Source organism: Cydia splendana, chromosome 8, assembly GCF_910591565.1.
Source record: "Cydia splendana chromosome 8, ilCydSple1.2, whole genome shotgun sequence".
In the NCBI taxonomy this organism is placed as follows: Eukaryota; Metazoa; Arthropoda; class Insecta; order Lepidoptera; family Tortricidae; genus Cydia; species Cydia splendana.
In genome coordinates this window covers 13,263,812-13,284,219 of record NC_085967.1, presented here as the reverse complement: position 1 = coordinate 13,284,219, position 20,408 = coordinate 13,263,812, and the positions used below count along the sequence as shown (strand labels likewise).

At 37.7% G+C, this 20,408-nt stretch overlaps 1 protein-coding gene across 1 annotated transcript in view; it reads right to left on the bottom strand.

Annotated features, from left to right (window-relative positions):
- Positions 1 to 828: 828 nt before the first annotated feature.
- LOC134792883 (G-protein coupled receptor dmsr-1-like) overlaps positions 829 to 20,408 on the bottom strand; it is a 30,939-nt gene continuing 11,359 nt past the window's right edge. Inside the window, exons 3-5 of the mRNA XM_063764320.1 lie at positions 12,360 to 12,526; positions 9,341 to 9,418; positions 829 to 1,221 (exon numbers count right to left, since the gene is read on the bottom strand). Of these exons, the coding sequence (XP_063620390.1) occupies positions 9,401 to 9,418; positions 12,360 to 12,526 (185 nt within the window). The 3' untranslated portion in view covers positions 829 to 1,221; positions 9,341 to 9,400. The remainder of the gene's footprint in view (positions 1,222 to 9,340; positions 9,419 to 12,359; positions 12,527 to 20,408) is intronic.

The following is a 20,408-nucleotide window of genomic DNA, read 5'->3' as shown; positions in this document are numbered from 1 at the left end:
GTAACATTGCCTAATTTTCTTATTTCAAATAAGACTTAGCCATCGGGTGTATCGTATTATGTCGGATAAGAAGGAGAAAATTGCCTGTAGGTTTTTTGGTAGTGTTGGTAATAAATTGAATGCTGTAAGTAAGATCTATATAAACTTTCTAAATTAATCATTTCTAATTAAACCTGCGAGGTAGGTGTTTTGACCAAAAATCCAAACAAATAGATACAGTGAACACGTATATTTGGTACAGTTTATTTGGTGTCGTTTAAACATTAGGTACATCAGACGAACAACATAAATATTCGTGTTATACAAAACCATATTACATACAAGGCAGATATAAAAAATTACAAAAATATTTCAACTCAAGTACCTACCTACTGGAGATGTGATCGTCATCTTGTAATGCTTAAACTGTCAAACAAAAATAGTTCTTCGACTTCTTCGCTTATAAATAGTTAGGTACAGTCGCCATCAGATATATCGGAGCGGCCAAGGTGTTCATAATATCTGAACACGCGCCCTAACGCCTTGACAATAGAGGCGTGTTCAGATATTTGTGAGCGCCTTGGCCGTTCTGATATATCTGATGGCGACTGTACTTATTATAAAAGTACTTGTAGGTAAAATTAGTTTTTTTTCTACATTTTAAATTAATTCGGTATTACTTGCAAACATTGATTTTAATCCTATGTTATCAAAGTTGAATTTAAGTCTAACTACTTGTACGTATACAAAGTAGTGCTGGTACATTAACAATCATCTAAAGACGGTAAACAGTAAATGCATTAAATAATGGCATACTTAGTTACTTCTTACTTCTCAAACTACATATGTAAAAAGTATTTCTTTGGACCCTAGAAGTAACACAATCATACTTCAAATGTTACCTAAGTATATAAAAGTAAGAGTTAATTTAATTAACCCATTATATTTTACTAACAATCCCACTAAAACATATTTTAATATTTACTAAATTATTCTAAATAATTTAGACTACATAATTTAATATTAAACTTCCTTATGCAGATACTCTAATAGTTTTCGCGTCATGGCTCAAAAGACGCGAAGACTATTGTCAGATCTACTATTTACCTACTATGTACAACTTTACAAACATCTCTAGAACACTTAATCTAAATATAGTACATATTTATTAATTATCTACACATGATACTCTGCAGTCCTTACTCGAATATCGATGTTTATTTTTAGAGGGTGTACATTAATCTGAAACAAAATATAATATTAATTAGTGATTAAGCACCCTCACTGTCTTCGTGGAGCCTGAAATGTAATTCTAATATTATACCTAGCAAAATAAGAAGATAGGGTAATTCGCCAGTACCTGGCCACCGGCAAATAACTGGCCACCCTGAACTAAAAATGAATTATATTCACCTATAAACAGAATTTAGACACGCGGTAGCGTGTCAAGCCAAGTTCAAAAGAAAAAAAAGAACTGGCGACGCAGCGGCCGTGTCTTATATTTTATATTAGATACACGAACCATTTGGAGCCGCTTTTAGCCCTGCGTAACTCAGAATCTATTAAACATAAACATATGAAATTTGGTTAATTTATTAAGACCCTTAAGGCTAACTAGAACCTTAAATTTCATGAATATAGCTCAACCTAGAACATTATTACACAAAAATAGACTAAGTCCCACAGTAAGCTCAATAAAGCTTGTATTGTGGGTACTTAGACAACGATATATATAATATATTTGTGAAAATTTTTATTTGTTTATTTGTTTATTTTTATACATACCAGCACTTACAGATAAACCTTACGTGCTAATAGTGTTGTGAATATACATATATACACATTTATAAATACTTAAATACATAGAAAACAAAAACACCCATGACTCAGGAACAAATACTTATCTGTGTTCATCCCACAAATAAATGCCCTTACCGGGATTCGAACCCAGGACTATCGGCTTCACAGGCTGGGTCACTACTAGGCCAGACCGGTCGTCAAAACAACAACATCAAAAATGTTTTTATACCAAAAAAACTAAATTTTAGAAAAGTAACATAGGAGAAATAATATAGCGTGTACGTAAAAACTAGACAAGTCAAATCCTGAACTTTAATTACACCCCAAGCAAACTAGAACTTGGCACCCATATATGTAGATCTAAATTCTTTTTCCGGCGAAGTCAACAACGACGAATACTCTTAACTAGCTGTGCCCGCGGCTCCGCCCGCGTGGAATTCGGTCTGTTTCAGTAAGCGGCTAATTTCTAATCCTAATTTCTCTCCCTCTCCCCTGGAGGCGGAACTTGACGTAAAGTTGACAGATGGATATGCTAGAGGACTGCAGTCCAGATAAAATATTTTACAATTAGGTACCACTAAATAAAACTACACTCCAAAATCAATAGTTTTTTTCGCCCTTATTCAAATTTTACACGTGATTTAAACGACACAGTAGTAGATGTACGAGTATATCGGACGATACAGTAAGGAATACGCGCGCGAGCGAAAGCGAAGCGGCCTGCCTGGCTAGAGCGCCACTCACCGTGGTCTTCTTCAGACCCCTGAGGAAGACCACGTGCCCCTTGTAATCTCAATGCGTTGCGAGACTTTCGCGAATGATTGGATTTTTTTCTGGAAGGCATGGTAATGCGTATTAAATGCGAGTCCTAAATCGTTTGACTCCGCAAACGACCAGTGCCGGATTAAGATATTTTGATGCCCTAAGCATTTCTAGACCATGGTGTCCACTCTCCCTAGGGTCATCGAGATTACATTGAATTTTTTTGGTAAGTTGAGTGACGTTCATTGCCGCATTACAGCTGAGAATGGAAATTAGTCACATCATTTTATCACGAAAATAGACAGTGCTGCAGCAGCAACGTTGCAACAGAGTAAAGGATGACTCACGCTAGACCGGGCCGTGGCCGGTCCGGAGCTTCCGGAGCTTCGTTTTCTATGGAGAGCATCACGTGATCACCGGGGCCCGGACGTGGCACGGTGCGGGCCCGGCCCGGTCATAGCCCTGACGTCCCGGAGGCCCGTGACAACCCGGAGACTCAATTTTTCTCTTCGGGTGGTATTCTACTTGTTTAAGATTTTTGTCCAATATGCATTGCGTCTCACTCTCTCATTAAGCAAAATGTGAGCCGCAAATACACATTGGACCAAGATTGGACAGATGGAATACCACCCTTCACAATATACATGCCCGGCTGTGTCGGAATATATTTGCCAAAATAAGAAGGTTGCAAAACGTCATAAATTTGTTTGTTAAATATGATGGTATAGCTAATTCGTTACTTGGTCGGTTTATATTAGGTACTTGGCGTCATAGCCCTGACGTCACGGAGGCTCCTGACAGCCCGGAGACTCAATTTTTCTCTTCGGGTGGTATTCTACTTGTTTAAGATCTTTGTCCAATATGCATTGCGTCTCACTCTCTCATTAAGCAAAATGTTAGACGCAAATACACATTGGACCAAGATTGGACAGATGGAATACCACCCTTCACAATATACATGCCCGGCTGTGTCGGAATATATTTGCCAAAATAAGAAGGTTGCAAAACGTCATAAATTTGTTTGTTAAATATGATGGTATAGCTAATTCGTTACTTGGTCGGTTTATATTAGGTACAAGGGTCTTTGATATAATATACGTCAAGATTATATAGGTTGGATAATGTCTTGATTCATTTTGTGAAATATGGAGGTGTTGCTGAAATATAATTTAGTCGGATTATATTAAATGAGACACCTATTGATGTTACTGCTTGTAAAAATGATTCAATAATGAGCATGTAGGTGTATAATGAATTAATAAGATACTAGTTTTTTCTCACATTCCCACTTATTACTTAGATACTTTTTATTTCGTACGAAGTTCATAGAAATATATAAGTATATCAATAACATATCTATAGTTAGTCAAACCAAATTTGTCAGTAAATAAGAACAAAAAAACTATACTCATCCTTTTCTTTTGGGTGCTAGTACTAGTGTAAGACAAAGATAGTATGATTCTCTCTATGTTTGAAATGAGACAGCCCTTTGACAAACTATAAAAACCATTTTTATTCATTCATTTAGAGTTCAACTGATCTTCTATAAATCTGCCTGCACAGAGTACAAACATATATCATATTTCAGTTGAGACCAGAACTTGGTTATTGTATGTATAGGCTATGTTTAGGCTTTGTGTTTAGAGTCGCACCAATAAAAGTCTGCAGCGGATTTGATAGTCCACGCAGTGTAAGTGTCATTCATTGTCTTTATGTATAACTTGTAGATTAGATACATACATAAATCATACACTACCCTTAATTTCTTTACTGTTATACAGGAAAAACCTATAAAATTGTTCACGGAGTCTTTATTTGGAGGCTCGAGTTCTTTTGAGTTGCTCTTAAAAAAGACTACAAAAGACTCGACTCGGGAGAAGTTTTTTAAGCGCAGTCTTGTGAAAACGATCTGTTCTTTAAATTCAGACTCAAGAGACTCGAGTTTCTACAAACACTAGAGGCTCGGACATTGCTCGGACAGCACTAGTGTTAATGTAATAAACTAGTGTCGGGTGGCCCGGTCACGGTGGCGCTCCTGACAGCCCCTGTGTCGGCTCGCTCCGGCCCGCCCCGGTCCGGGCACGGCCCGGTCTAGCGTGAGTCATCCTTAATGCTGCTGCAGTCGCCATATCTTAGAAAGTAATTGAAAACGCGAGCGAAGCGAGCGCGAAAATTTTTCGATATAAAACGCAATTTGATAGACAGTTGTATATTTTTACTTTTAGTATGGAAATCAGTCACATCATTTTATCACAAAAATTGACAGTGCTACAGCAGTAACGTTGCAACAGAGTAAAGCTGCTGCAGTCGCCATATCTTAGAAAGTTATTGAAAACGCGAGCGAAGCGAGCGCGAAATTTTTTCGATATAAAAACGCAATTTGATAGACAGTTGTACATTTTTACTTTTAGTATGGAAATCAGTCACATAATTTTATCACGAAAATTGACAGTGCTGCAGCAGTAACGTTGTAACAGAGTAATGCTACTGCAGTCGCCACCCGAATGTTACCTTTATCATATCTTAGAATGTTACTGAAAACGCGAGCGAAAATTTTGCGATATAAAAAACGCAGTTTGACTTAGAAAGTTATTGAAAACGCGAGCGAAGCGAGCGCGAAAATTTTTCGATATATAAACGCAATTTGATAGACAGTTGTACATTTTTACTTTTAGTATGGAAATCAGTCACATCATTTTATCACGAAAATTGCAGCAGTAACGTTACAACAGAGTAATGCTGCTGCATTCGCCACCCGAATGTCACTTTTATCATGTCTTATAACGTTATTGTAAACGCGAGCGAAGCGAGCGCGAAAATTTTTCGATATAAAAAACGCAATTTGATAGACAGTTGTACATTTTTACTTTTAGTCCCAACCAGGCGCGAATCCAGGATTTCATACAGAGAAGGGATTGGGAGCTTCGCGTAGGGTTCGACATTTAAGGGTCTCAGCGAGGTTGTTTTCATACAGAAAAGATGCAAGAAAGCAGAGCTTGGAATTGACCAATTGAATTGAATTGGCGAAGTGTGAGCAAGGCAGAAGGCCCAGCTGCGAAAGAGGAAAGCTTGGATTTGGATCCACGCCCAAGTGTAATTAAGGCAGTCAACTTTGCCATAAGGCAGAAGACCTCGCATAAGACCTTACGCCGAACTGCAAAAGAGTGGCTTGAAATCGAATCTATGCATGTAATCACGACTCTTCTACTGCTCGCTCTTTGGCTTCACTCGAAAGCGCTACTTGATAGGATGCTTTTAGTTTTCGGCTTTCACGGGGCCCCTTATAACACTTTGACAGTTAGGTCTCAGGATCGCGGCTAAGGAGCAACTCTGCTTGACCGACAAATCTGGCGTGCAAGAGAGCAAAATTCGCTATAAAATCGGTAACCTATGTTGAAAATATCGGCTGGCCGTAAGCCCGAAAGCAAGATTTTTTTTCATGACTTTAAGGGCCTCCGCATAAGGTCAAATTGAAAGCCTGCGTTGGAGATGTTCTTACGTACCCTCACTCTCTTACTTGATCCCTACGACCCTTCGTTATTAGATGGGTACTTGTACACGTATAAAAGTTTCATGTAGGTACCTACTCCACGACGACTGCAATGCTGATGCAGCCCTGCGCTTTTTTATGCCTACGGTTTTGGTGCCACCTAGACGTGGTGCCCTAAGCAAGTGCTTATTTTGCCTAAAAGGGTTAATCCGGCACTGCAAATGACAGAGGTCAATGTTTTTTTTTTCAAAGTACCTGGCCATTAGTAAGTGCATAAAGGAGGCGATAGGGGCTATTCATAAATTACATCATTTCAAATTAGGGAGGGGGGGGGGGGTCTGGACATCGGATGATGGTAGCATGACGAAGGAGGAAACGGGGTCATTCGATGACGTAATTTATGGACCGCCCCATACGTATGAATATGGATTTGATATGGGTGCGATATAATTACGATTAGGTATAATTCATGATGGAGAAAATTAATAATTTTAAATAATTATACAATTAATACGCGTGTTGATATGTGTGTTTATTTTACCACTACGTAACTATGTAAACTCATTTTTAGTTTTCTTGATTACTTAATATTTACTCAGTTCCACAAAAGGTGGCACTGTGCAATGAGGGGCAATTAATTTACTGTCGTTTAATTTTGTTGTATTATTAATTTATTAAATCAACATAATCATTCAATTATTTTTGTTGATATCCGTACCCATGCACACTACCCACTCTTCTAAACTTAGAGTTAATTTGGCTAAATCTTTCTTCGGTGGCTTATTCATGTCACAACACAACGTATTAAGCCGACCACTGACTAACAGTCCGCCGGACGATATCGGCCGGTCAGTTGTTTGGAACTGTCAAATTCTTGTTCTAACTGACAGGCCGATATCGTCCGGCGGCCTGTTAGTCAGTGGTCGGCTTTAAATTCAGCGCCATCGTACTCAATAGTGGTAGCACATATTTGAAAAAAGTTTGCCCCTCCTTCCTAAGTAGCGCCATAAGATTCAGGGGCAAACTTAAGTCAATCGAGTGTTGTAGCTACCCCCCTTTTATGGGTTGAATTTTTATAGCCTATAACCGGGCCGGGGATTATCTCGACAGATTAGTAAAGTTTTCATCAAAATCCGTTCAGCCGTTTTCACGTGATGCGCGTTCAAATAAACAGATAAACAGACAAATAGACAAAAATTCTAAAAACTTTTGGAACGTGTTCTGTTATCGATTCTAAGTATCCCCAGCCAACTTTTTTTCAATTATCTTCCATGTACAGACTTTCGACCGTCTTCAGCTTTATTATATGTATATATAGATACTGAACTTGGCTCTCATTTCACATTTCTGTTTTTGATGGGATACATTTTAGTAGGTTTCAATAACTAGCCACCTTATACTAAAATGAATTCTGTTTATAGGTGAATTGAATTCATTGTTAGTTTAGGGTTGCCAGTTACTAACAGGTGGCCAGTTACTGGTGAATTATCCTATACATAAATAAAAATAAAACATGTATTATTTGGCAATTCAACGGAATAAACTGATATCAATTCTGATTTATAATAAGTGTTTCGTTGGTAAGGACGTTTTACTCAAGTCCACATACACTTAATGAAGACTTCTTTAGCCAAAATATAACAAACGGAATCCTAATGTTTCGTTATCTCCGTGACTGCGTCTATTATTATCGTGGCATATATTTATTACAACATATAAAACATATTCCTACATATTTATGTTAGTTGACATTTGGTCAAAGTGATACAATATCATCCTCATTCAAGCAAACTACCCATTTTCCCGAGTGAGTAACACTTAAAAGGATGTAAATTGTAAACAATCGATGAACTCGATATGATATTTGTGCTATGTGAGTACCTATTTAAATGCGTTTTGTATTGTAGGTATTGCCAGTTATAGAACTTTAATGGCACGCTATTGTGCGAGGAATTAAACTGGCAATTGCGGCTATAGTTTTGCATTAGTACAAAATACATAAGGTCCACCGATGTACAGTTAATAGTGGGGGCGATGGCATTTACCTACTACATATTTGGTTGAGTTTGAATTTTGAATGTAAATTCTAATAGCTGTATAGTCGACGTCAAAGATATGTGTACAGTTTAGCAACTACTCCTTTGTAAGGTACAATATTAATACACGTAGCTCTGGCTATGTTGGTTTCGTGAAGTTTACTCTCTATTTTATTTTATGTCTTAAGTATAAAATTTTAAGTCTTATTTAATACCCACTTATTAGGTAACTAACTAGCCTTTAGGTATTCGTATACCTGACAAGGTTAAAAGGTTTTGAAATAGTTACATCGCAATATTCCCAATACATGAATTAATCAATGAAAACCCGTATTAAGTATTCGTTCACAAACTACCCTGAATGAACTAAAAGGAATTTTAAGCGAATAGTAGGTACAGGGGCAAAATTACTGTCTTGAAAATCGTCTCTCAAATAACTTTCGACCATCATGAAAATGGTTACTTGCATCATCGTGACTAAGCCACCATGATGTTAGCTTTTACTTATCACTTTATCAGACTTGCGCACCGCGTATGTGAATTAATAAGTTAATTTTAAATAGAATGACAGCACTAAGCCATGCTTTTTAAAACTTTGGACGCCATACATATACAATAAGCATTTCGTGCCTAATTCACACCAAATTCCATACCATTTGAAGTTAGATCCCTTTACAATAACAATAATATTAATTTGCACGCAGTTTTTTTAAACTTAAGTTGGTTGACGTTTGATAAATCTCTAAAGTTTAGTTGAAATTGGTTACGCATTCCACCACTCTGTCCTCGGAAGGGCTATAAAACTTCTTAACTCAAATAAAATATTCTCCTTTAAACTCTTGTAGTTATACTTATACTAATAAAAAAAAATCTTTCTTGAATCTAAACCAAAAGCACTCTCGATCAAATCACCTAAGTAACAATTATATTAGAAAACTCAACAAATGGGTAGTAATTTAGGATTTGATTCTAAAATGCGTTACATTTGGTAGCCAATATAATTTAAAAAAAAACGAATAATATCAATTTAACATAAACCAGGACGTGGCTTCAGGCATTGCGGGTAAATAGCTAACCCTGCGACAATATCAGCACACGTCCCAAAAGCCTCATTCTATTTTACTTACGTAAAACCACGCTACATTCGTGGCCATTAGCGACAAAGGCCAAGCATTAAACGTAAAATACGAGCGTGAGGACGAGGATAAAATACAGATAAAATTAAACATGCTCTTAAGCAGAATAACATGATAATTATGACAAAATAGCTTACCTTCGTTCGATTTTAAATAACACTCTCCTCCACCACCCTTATGAGGGCGGGACTTTGTCGCTATAGCGGCCCGGTCACCTGTGCACAAACCACTTCATTAGTTATCATTAAACACACATTCAACGTACACTTAGGATAAATGAAAGTTTTTTTACTAGAATTTGCAATTTACTATACTTACAATCATTTTAACCTATTATTAGTGTAATGAATCTACAAAGTTGAATCTAGTCGGTAAATACCGTTTATTGGGCTAAACTAAAAATATATGTGTAGGTACCAACATTTGTGTACAGTAAGCTGCTGAGATAACTGACCCCCCTGCATAGAAAGTTGTTTGCAGGGTCAGTTATCTCTGCAGCTTACTGTACATAACAAAGAATCATTAGCATGAATTTATATTATAATTAAATTATGTTACATACATGGAATGGAGAATGGAAGGGAATGTTGGACCGAAAAAATATCAAATGATAGGGTTCTAGATAGGATTAACGAGAAAAGAAATATAATAAAGACAATAGAAAATAGAAGAGGAGTACTAATTGGACATCTGCTACGACACGACATGTTCCTAAAGAACATCATAGAAGGAATAATAGAGGGAAAGACAGGAAGAGGAAGACCGAGAATAAATTATTTCAACCAAATAAAAGAAAAGGTTCAGGTCGTGTCATACCAGCAGGTTAAGGAGTTGGCAGAGGACCGGACGAGTTGGAGATTGCGCCACCGACAAGAGCACAGCTCTTAAATATAAAGAAGAAGAAGTTACATACATCCATAATATATACAACGTGTCCCAAAATTCAACGATAAGCTGGCACCAAAAGATGGACCTGCTCATGACTACTCGAGGAAAAAAAATAAAAAAAAGAAAAACCGGGCAAGTGCGAGTCGGATTCGCGCACGAAGGGTTCCGTACCATAATGCAAAAAAAAACGAAAAAAAAAGCAAAAAAAAAAACGGTCACCCATCCAAGTACTGACCACTCCCGACGTTGCTTAACTTTGGTCAAAAATCACGTTTGTTGTATGGGAGCCCCATTTAAATCTTTATTTTATTCTGTTTTTAGTATTTGTTGTTATAGCGGCAACAGAAATACATCATCTGTGAAAATTTCAACTGTCTAGCTATCACGGTTCGTGAGATACAGCCTGGTGACAGACGGACGGACGGACGGACGGACGGACGGACGGACAGCGAAGTCTTAGTAATAGGGTCCCGTTTTACCCTTTGGGTACGGAACCCTAAAAATATATCTCAATTTATTATGGAATTACAAAAAAATTCAAATCGACACCCCTAATGGTATTTTTAACGACCATGTCTACAATTTTCCAAATATTTCTGTTTTTTTTTGTATCGGCAACCTAAGTAGCACTGCTATCCACCACAACCCTTAAAATACCAGAAAACATATAGTTTGGTCGATTTTAATTTTTTTTGTTATTCCATAATAAATTGAGATATATTTTTTTTATTCTTTTTCCTCTAGTAGTTATGAGCAGGTCCATCTTCTGGTGCCAGCTTATCGTTGAATTTTGGGACACGTGGTATATCGCAACATGATTGATTGTTAAAATAGGTAACTTATTTTCACACCCACTATGTATAATACCTTGCTTCCTAAAATATATTATCGGCGCGATTCGGGAAATGCATTAGAGATTAACTAGATACTATATAGTAAAGATATGTGACGTCCCACGGGTAAAGGTACCTTATGACGGTTGGCGCTTACGCTATTATTAACGCCGCTCCAATATTATTGCGGCGCTATGCGACGTCAGCGCCAGCCACCATAAGGTACCTTTTGCCGTGGAACGTCACATATCTTTACTATTTCATATCTAGTGAATCTCTAATTCATTTCCCGAATCGCGGCGCCAGCCACCATAAGGTACCTTTTGCCGTGGAATGTCACATATCCTTACTATATCGTATCTAGTCAATCTCTAATTCATTTCCCGAATCGAGCCGTATTCATCACAGTAAAGTAAGCTTTGCTCTTTCACATCGACGTCGGTAGGAAAGTATAGGTTAGATTAACTTGTTTGCTCCGGTAAAAAGGTTTTGTTATGTACTATTCCCAAAGGACCATGAAGGTCTTCTATCAACGACACGTGAAACGTGGACGTCGTTGACATAACCTTACTTTGTATGTCATAAAAACGTAATAAAAAGAGTACCTAACTTACACTATAAAGCCTGGTGGCGAAGTAATATAACTAACTATACAACCGGCCTAGTGCGAGTCGGACTCGCGCACGCAGGGCTCCGTACCATAACACAAAAAACGGCAAATAAAAATCAAGGGAGCCTCACTTAAATAATTATTCTGTTTTTAGTATTTGTTGTTAAAGCGGCAACAGAAATACACCATTTGTGAAAATTTCAATTGCCTAGCTATCACGGTTCATGAGATACAGCCTGGTAACAGACAGATGGACAGCGAAGTCTTAGTAATAGGGTCCCGTTTTTACCCTTTGGGTACGAAACCCTAAAAAGGAGCAATGAGTTACTCCGTGCTATAAGTCGCCCACGCTCGTGGATGTTGGATTTAAACATCACACTGTTGCCAAAGATATATGTAACTCCGTAAAAGATAAATAAAGTCTAAGAAAAAAACGTGCCTCGGAAATCAAGAAAAAGTCATTCTCGAATAGATGCCATACCTTTGGCCTATTCTCGGCTAGATGGCGTTGACGACACCGTTTGATATTTAACAATTTGAACACATATCAATGAAAGAACATGGGTCAGTATGGAACAATAAAAATTTAAAATCATTTATCCGTATACATATTTTGATTAATTTATACATTTTTAATTTTATTTTAAGTTTTAATCGTGTGTCGATAGATGGCAGTAAATGTACCGTGACTACAAAATTTACTATGGCAATAGCCCTCTATAGTATCTATTCTCTTTGCTGTTGCCTTATAGCGTGTGTGTCTCAGGGGTAATAACTGTGAGATGGAAAAGTTTAGGAGCCACATATATTATATTAAAGGGATACCTGCGTGGTCGGTTCTAGTTTCGTGGCAAACTTGTTCGGTTCGTCGGGCGTAGAGAGCATGCGGCGCACGAGGCGCGCGAACGTGCAGCGGAACTGCCTGCTCATGCTGCAGTACAGCACGAAGTTCACCGACGATGTGAACAGGGCCAGCACGTCCATGAGGTCGCCTGTGCATAACAATTTACGTAATAGTAGCGTTTATAACACTTTAAACTCTCGCGTTTTGTACACATATTTAATAACACAAACGGGTCTACCGCGATATATCGCGTTTACCTTTCGTTTTACTAATATACTAGGTAGATTACCTATTAACTGCCATAAGAATGTATAATAGTTAAATACCATAAAACCAGGGTTTTAAGAGCGGCCCAGTAGGCCGTAGACGAGAAAACGTTGATTCACCCATTTACATAATATCCATACCTACCAATTTTGTTTTTAAGGCCGTTTAGTCACCTAGTTAGTGCATACTTATTCCTATCCTATCATTTCTGATTTTCCCAATACTGGTTTATAAGCACTCCTTCATTTATATCATTATGCCTATTAACTGCTCAATTTATATAATCAAAGATTTGACGATCGTATAAAATTTAAGATGACAAATTCGTGTTTCAAATAATGACAGCTTATCTCGACGGTGTTGCCTATAGCTCCGTATAACATTTGGTACGTAACTTTGTTTCTCAAAAGTAAACATTAAGTTTCCATAAAACATATGGCGCCATATAGCGCCATTTTGTTCAAATGTAAACTCGAGGTGACGATGCTACTTTGACTTTACACGTTTTCGTACAATCATGCTACCCAATATACATATACTCTACGGTTGACTAAATTCGCTGGCTCAATATTACAAAGTTCTATGTTACATTTTCAAGATAGTTGAAATTCGACTTAATGTCACGTATGACAATGTTCAAATTTCAGTTCGATAAAAGTGAAACATAGAACCCTGTAATACCTATTGGGCTAGCGTAATGGCAGCAGTGACCTAAAGGCCGTTAGGGTAAAATTAAACTGAATTTAGGTATGCGAAAAACATCACGCAAGCCATTTTAGCTTCTGAAAGTTTACATAGCACAGCCTGAAAGGCATAGTACGCATATCCCACACCTTACCACATTTTAGATCCCTGAAATGTTATCGATAATTTTATACACGTCCAAAAGTACCGTGTTTTGTGTACCAGGTGTGCAACTTATTCCACAGAGCGAGTCAAATTTGCAAACGTAATATCTTCTCAAATGAATGGGTATGTTTTCCTACGAGAAGGCTGAAATTTCTTAATATTATATTCGAGTCTCGCTCGCTGCTAAAGAACTCCTATAGACGAAAAAAATGTTGACGTGAGACGAGCAAATCAAATTATCCTTCAGCGTAGACGTACCACCTATCAACGTGTATTATGGAAAATAGTTTTGCTATGGTGGTATCCGGGCCGTCTTAAACTATGCTGGGCCCTTGGGCACATAAGAATTTGGGGCCCTTTTGGAAAGTAAAGAAAGCGAATTAAACTAACATTTGTCTACTATGATCTCCTATTTTTTATAGGTAATCCATATATATATAAATGCAAGTGTCCTGACTGACTGACTGATTCATCAACGCAGAGCCGAAACTACAAAAATAGAAAGCTGAAATTTTCACACCAGATTACATTTATAAAGTGTACAAGAGATAAGAAGCGATTTTGAGAAATTCAACCCCTAAGGGGGTTATACAGGGGATGAAAGTTTGTATGGGGTTCAAGTTTTATTTTAAGCTAGGAATTAGAAACTTCGTAAAAAGGTATATTTTTAAAATACAAGAAAACCAATTTCAGCGTTTTTGAAAATTCATCCCCTAAGGTGGTGAAAAAGAGGTTGAAAGTTTGTATGGATATCAAACATTTTTTCGAGCGCGGGACTTGAATCTTTGTATTTGGGGATATTATTAGAAGACAGGAAAAGTGATTTCAGCGTTTTGTAAAATTCATCCCCTAACAGGGTTAAAAAGGAGTTGAAAGTTTGAATCCATTACAAATGCTTTGAAACTTCTTAGAAAGGCATAAAGCCGATTACAAAAAAAGTAATTGCAACGTTTTTGGAAATTCAACACCTAAGGGGGCTAAAAAGGGGATAACAGGATGCAAATATTATTTTAAGCTCCTCAAGGTTTTGCCCACGATGGGTCTTGTAATAATAATGTACTTTAATTAGCTTATTGTTCAATAAATAAAAAAAAAAAAAAAAAACTTGAAACTTTGCAAAAAGGTATTACATTAAAAAAAACATGAAAACGAATATAAATAAATGCTTAAACATTTATTACAATTCAAAATTCATTTTTATGGGGAAATATTTTGTGAGTGGGGAACTTGAATCTTTGTATAAGGCCATATTATTAGAATACACGAAAAGTAATTTCAGCGTTTTTAAAAATTCATTCCTTAAAAGGGTTAAAAGGGAGTTGAAAATTTGTATAGGGTTAAAATTTTATTTTAAGCTAGGAATATTTACATTCGTAAACACTTATTTAATTAAAAGAGAAGATAACTAATTTCAGCGTTTGTCTAAATAATTCACCCCGGTCAAATATAATGTTACTATCTGTCCTTCGGGACCCCATGAGGATGGGGGCCCTGGGCACGGGCCCCGTGTGCCCTTATGGTAAAGACGGTACTGGGTGGTATGAGTGTTTTATCATTCAACACGAGCTAGAAAATAAGCATACCTATTTATCTGTATAAGCAGACACATTATATGACTGCGGTGAAGTGAAAAAAGAAGTGTGTTTATGTAAGGAAATGTACCTGTAATGAATGAAACAGCAACATTTATTTGTGATTAATAGGTCTGTAAACTTTTTATAAAAACGTTTTTTTGAAATTCTCGTGGGTTGGATCATTTATCTTGTCTGTAAAATCTATGTGGCATAAAATTATTGTTAATTGTGTATAACTTTCTTTGTTCAAAAAGTAAGCTTAGGTATCCAGTAGGTATACTGAAAATTTTGAAAAGCATCATTCATATTGCCATAAATTATTAGACATTATTACAAATAAATTGCGTGTTTGTTTTAAATTTAGCTCAAAACAATGGATGCTGCAAGGGATTTGAAGCGTCATGCCGTCATGTGTAGGTACACCAAATATGAATTATTATATTTTAATAGGGGTTTGTTTTTTAAGGTACAGAAAATAACAGTAGGTACTACATTTTTCATTTTTCAAATACAAATTATTTATTTTTTTAATTTGAGTGGTTATACATTTATAGGGTTATAGTATTTGGTTACATCGGTTACATCACAATCAGCCATATTTTGGCATACTCTGACTGTCAATATGCATGTCATTAGTGTCATTAGTGACTTACAAAAGGGATATTAGAACTACACCATCAAGGATTTCACTCTACTTGGGTAGATGTGATGTGAATCAGTTTATAGGGCTGGGTAATACTGTGACATATAATAGATATAACTAATAGAAAAAGGCTAAGAAATCTTTCTAGGTATATGGTTATTAATTACCTATAGATAGGTTAAGAAAACCGCCACTGCTATTTATAATTTCAACACATAAAATTGATCTTGTCTCACCGCAGTTATAATCACAAAAGAAGATTTAAAGCATAATTAATCATTTTGAACTTTTAGAATAGGTTTTAAAATGTAAAACGAGATGGTGCCATTAAATGAGAATATTCTTAAAATGTATTTTTATGCTTTAATTGTACTTTTGTGCATATAAGAGCGACCGGGAAAATCGGATTTAATAAATTGGAAAAAATTGCCAAAACTTTCGCGAGGAAAGCGGTGATGTATTGCAGGTTGTGTCGTCTTGAATTATGTACTAGTAGCTGCTAATAAGCTTTTACCATATCACCTCGTAAGACAACAAAACACTAACTAAAAAGATAATGCTATTATTGGAACTATAGGGAGTAGATAAAATGGGATAATTAGGTATACGTTTCAAAATATTTATTTTCATAGTAAATTGCCAACGTTTTACCCATGCAGCATACAAAACAGGAAGCATACAAAATTTGAGCAATACTTCTCACGAGAGGCTTTAGGGGAAACGGAGTTGGATCAACTTAAGCTATTTTGTTTATATGCAAGTGTGTACTTTGATCTTCGGTAAAACACATGGTAATTGATGCTTGGCATGCGCATATATAATTGGACCTTAAACGATAGGAAGATTGCTTTGTAAATATTAAAGTTCAATTTCCGTGGCATAATTATAACATCGACCGGGTAAAGTTAGGTAATCTTTTTCCTCTCTGAATAAGCCCTCATGGAACTTTGTTCCATGAATGGATTCCGGCAAATTAATACGGGCTTTAGAATGGAAATTGATATATTTGTAAAGACGAGCTCAATTTAGAAGTTTTGCAAATGTTAGAATACTTATATATCAGAGTTTGCCTTACCGTCTGTCTGAATAACTTTGAGATAATCTTACATTTACGAATCTCTTAATGTTATTAGTTTTGAGGTAAATTACTCAAAAGTTGATGATGATGAGAGTTAAGACGGTGTACTTTCGTTTGGGCCAAATACCTTTCGCCAAATTTCACTTCTCAAGAAACTTATCGCAATAGTTTCATTTCCCAAAGGAACCTTTAGCAAAGTTACACTTCGCATATAATTTATTTGGTCAAATTATCATTTGGCAAGGTTTTACTTTGTCAAATATTATTAGGACAAAAACTTATTTAGCAAACGTTTTGGTTGGACTGGAGCAAAGGGGGGGCTGGGACTTAGATTTTTTTGACAAAGCATTTAACATAACACTCTTTAAAGGCTGGTCGGTGTAGGTACGACGACGAGCGAAGCGAGGAGGAGTGTTAGGTAGAACTGCGACCTTACGAGCGTGCCGCGGCAGCGGCCGGCGAAGCGCTAGAACCGACTTTTTTATAATAAAGTCCCAGCTCCCTTTATGCAAGTAAGTTATGCTTAATGATATAATTATACATTTGACTAAATAATACTTGGTAAAATGAAACTTGTCCAAGTAATTATTTGCTAAACAACTATTGCTAACTGAAAAATTGCGAAAAGTTGTTTTGCCAAACATTTTTTTGGGAAATGATAATTTGGGAAGCATAGTTTGGGATGTGATACTTTGGGAAACGTTTTTGGCCCATTCGTTAGTAAACCGTTAAGACAGTTAAGTGTGCACAAATGAGAGATTTTGCCAGTGGCATATAATTCATCAGGGAGCTTAATTTGTCGACAATATTGCGGTTCTCGGTTCATTTATCTCTTTACTCGCGGTCGGACAAGAATATTAGCTCCTCTTACCTCTACTTAGATAAGCTGTATTATAATTAACGAACCATTTCAAAATTTAGCTGTTTAAATTAGAATTAAATCGTATAGATCGGTGCAAGTGCTTAGTTAATACGTCGTTCTTGCTTACTGGGTTAATACTCGACAATACATAAGTTATATGGGTACTCACTATCACTACCAATTTTTTTCACAAAGCTCATACTACATGAACTTGGCTTCAGTGGACGAAATCAACGACGGGCTAGTGGAAACTGTCCACACAGTAGGGTCTAAGTTTTTTAGACCCCGCCGTAAAGATAGACCTCAGAAATTGACCGAGCAAACCTTAAACCTCATGGCTGAACGACGCTCGCTACAGTTGCAGTCTCCCGATGACGCGGAGTCATATAGGCAGCTCAATAGACGTATATCTAAGTCCTTGCGACATGATCTACGTCTCTTTAATACTAACCGTATTAAAGAGACTATTGAGCGAAACCAAGGCCCCAAAGTGTTCGCAAAGGACAAGTCTATTGGGCAAAGCCAGCTGACAAAGCTGAAACGGGAAGATGGCAGCATAGCGTCGAGCAAAGCGGAGGTTTTAGGTGAGATCGAGAGGTTCTATGGACAGTTATACACTTCGATCGCAAAGCCCGTTGACAGCTTGGTAGGAGATCCAAGAGCCAAGCTGTCCCGACATTATACCGAAGATATCCCCGGACATCAGTCTGTACGAGATTAGGATGGCCCTGAAGCAGCTTAAGAACAACAAGGCGCCGGGCAAAGACGGAATCACTTCAGAGCTTCTGAGAGCGGGTGGAACACCGGTACTTAAAGTCCTCCAGAAGCTCTTTAATTCCGTCTTGTCCGAGGGCATAACGCCTGAAACATGGAATAGAGGCGAGGTGGTGCTGTTCTTCAAAAAAGGTGATAACAACCTGTTGAAGAACTACAGACCCATCACGCTTCTGAGCCATGTCTATAAGCTGTTTTCAAGGGTCATCACGAACCGTCTCGAACACAGACTTGATGACTTCCAGCCTCCCGAACAAGCCGGTTTCCGAAAAGGCTATAGTACCATAGACCACATCCATACGCTGCGGCAAGTTATACAGAAGACCGAAGAGTATAACTTGCCATTATGCTTAGCGTTTGTGGACTATAAGAAAGCCTTCGATTCGGTGGAAACATGGGCGGTGCTTGAGTCTCTTCAACGATGCCATATTGACTATCGGTACATCGAAGTGTTGAAGTGTTTGTATAGTAACGCCACCATGTCGGTCCGAGTACAGGAGCAGAGCACGAGGGCGATTCCATTGCGAAGAGGCGTAAGGCAGGGAGACGTTATCTCTCCGAAACTGTTTACTGCCGTAATGGAAGACGCCTTCAAGCTCCTGGAATGGGAAGGACTTGGCATCAACATCAACGGCGAATACATCACTCACCTTTGGTTTGCCGACGATATCGTAGTCATGGCAAAATCGATGGAGGAACTTAGCATGCTGCTCGATGACCTCAACCGAGTTTCACAACGGGTGGGCATGAAGGCCTATGTTCAGCAGTGGACGTCTTATGGCTGAGATGATGATGATGATGATACTACATACCTACAAGTCCTACAACAAATAAAAACCTTAATTCGTGTTTATAGGCGTAGTAAATGTATTAAAGTGTAAAAGAAACTTGGGTACTAAAACCTCTCTTCTCCCCTACTGACTTTGACGCTTACCTACTATCCGCAAAGTTTGCGCAACCATACCTACTTATCCCTTCGAGTGGCATTGTCCTCCTCGAGGTCTCTACGGTAAATGGCGGTGGCCGCGAGACGGACAGACATAACAAGCCGGTTGAGTGGCGCAGCCATTTTGGAAAAATATACATCAAGTGGCGGGGCCTCAACGGGTGATCATCGCGAATTTGACGCGTGTTAGAAATATGACCGTTTCCCAAAAAAAATGTATGAATGATATATATAAACTATATATCACTGAATTCAGCATAAAATGGGTTATTTGATTGTGTACCAATGAATTCTATTCTATTTATGTGAATTATGCTAGACTTGTTCTAATCTCATATTACCAATTTTTTTCTACTTTCATGTAAAAATACGTATAATTACGAAATAAAACAATTGATTGTAGAAAAAGCAATCTTTATGACAAAACAATACATTTAACACGATTCACACAGTTTATTTCACTTTTTATCAGTGCGTATTCCGTTTGAATGTTCGCGGCTCGACGACGGTCGGCGCGTAATGGGCGAGGTGGGGCAGGAACATCACGTCATTTCTAACAAACTTTGTTTTACGCGGGAATTCGACCGTTAGTGAATACCATCCTTGTTTATTGACGAATGCATCTTGCAAGAGTGAGCAAGCAAGGCATAGTTTTAACGGTTTTATTTTAGGCGCGAAATGCAGCGTCGCACAGATGCCGCGAGACGGTCTCTGCCAATTACGGGCTTGTTATGACCGAACCTTCTCGCGGCCTCTGCCACGCAGAGGCATATTTAAAAAAATGGCCGCGCCATTTCTCCTATCGTTCAACCGGAGGTGCTGCCACCCGAAGGGTTATAGTAATGTCACCACAAATTCCATGTAGAAAACTGCATCGAAAATGTGACATATCGGCCTCGAACCACCCGAACCACCTCACTTATAGTAGACCACCTACGTGAACAGATTTAACCTTTTGGACGCCAATGACCGATATATCCGCACCGCAGGTTCAACGCCAAAGACTGATTAATCGGTCACAGACCACAGAGCAACAT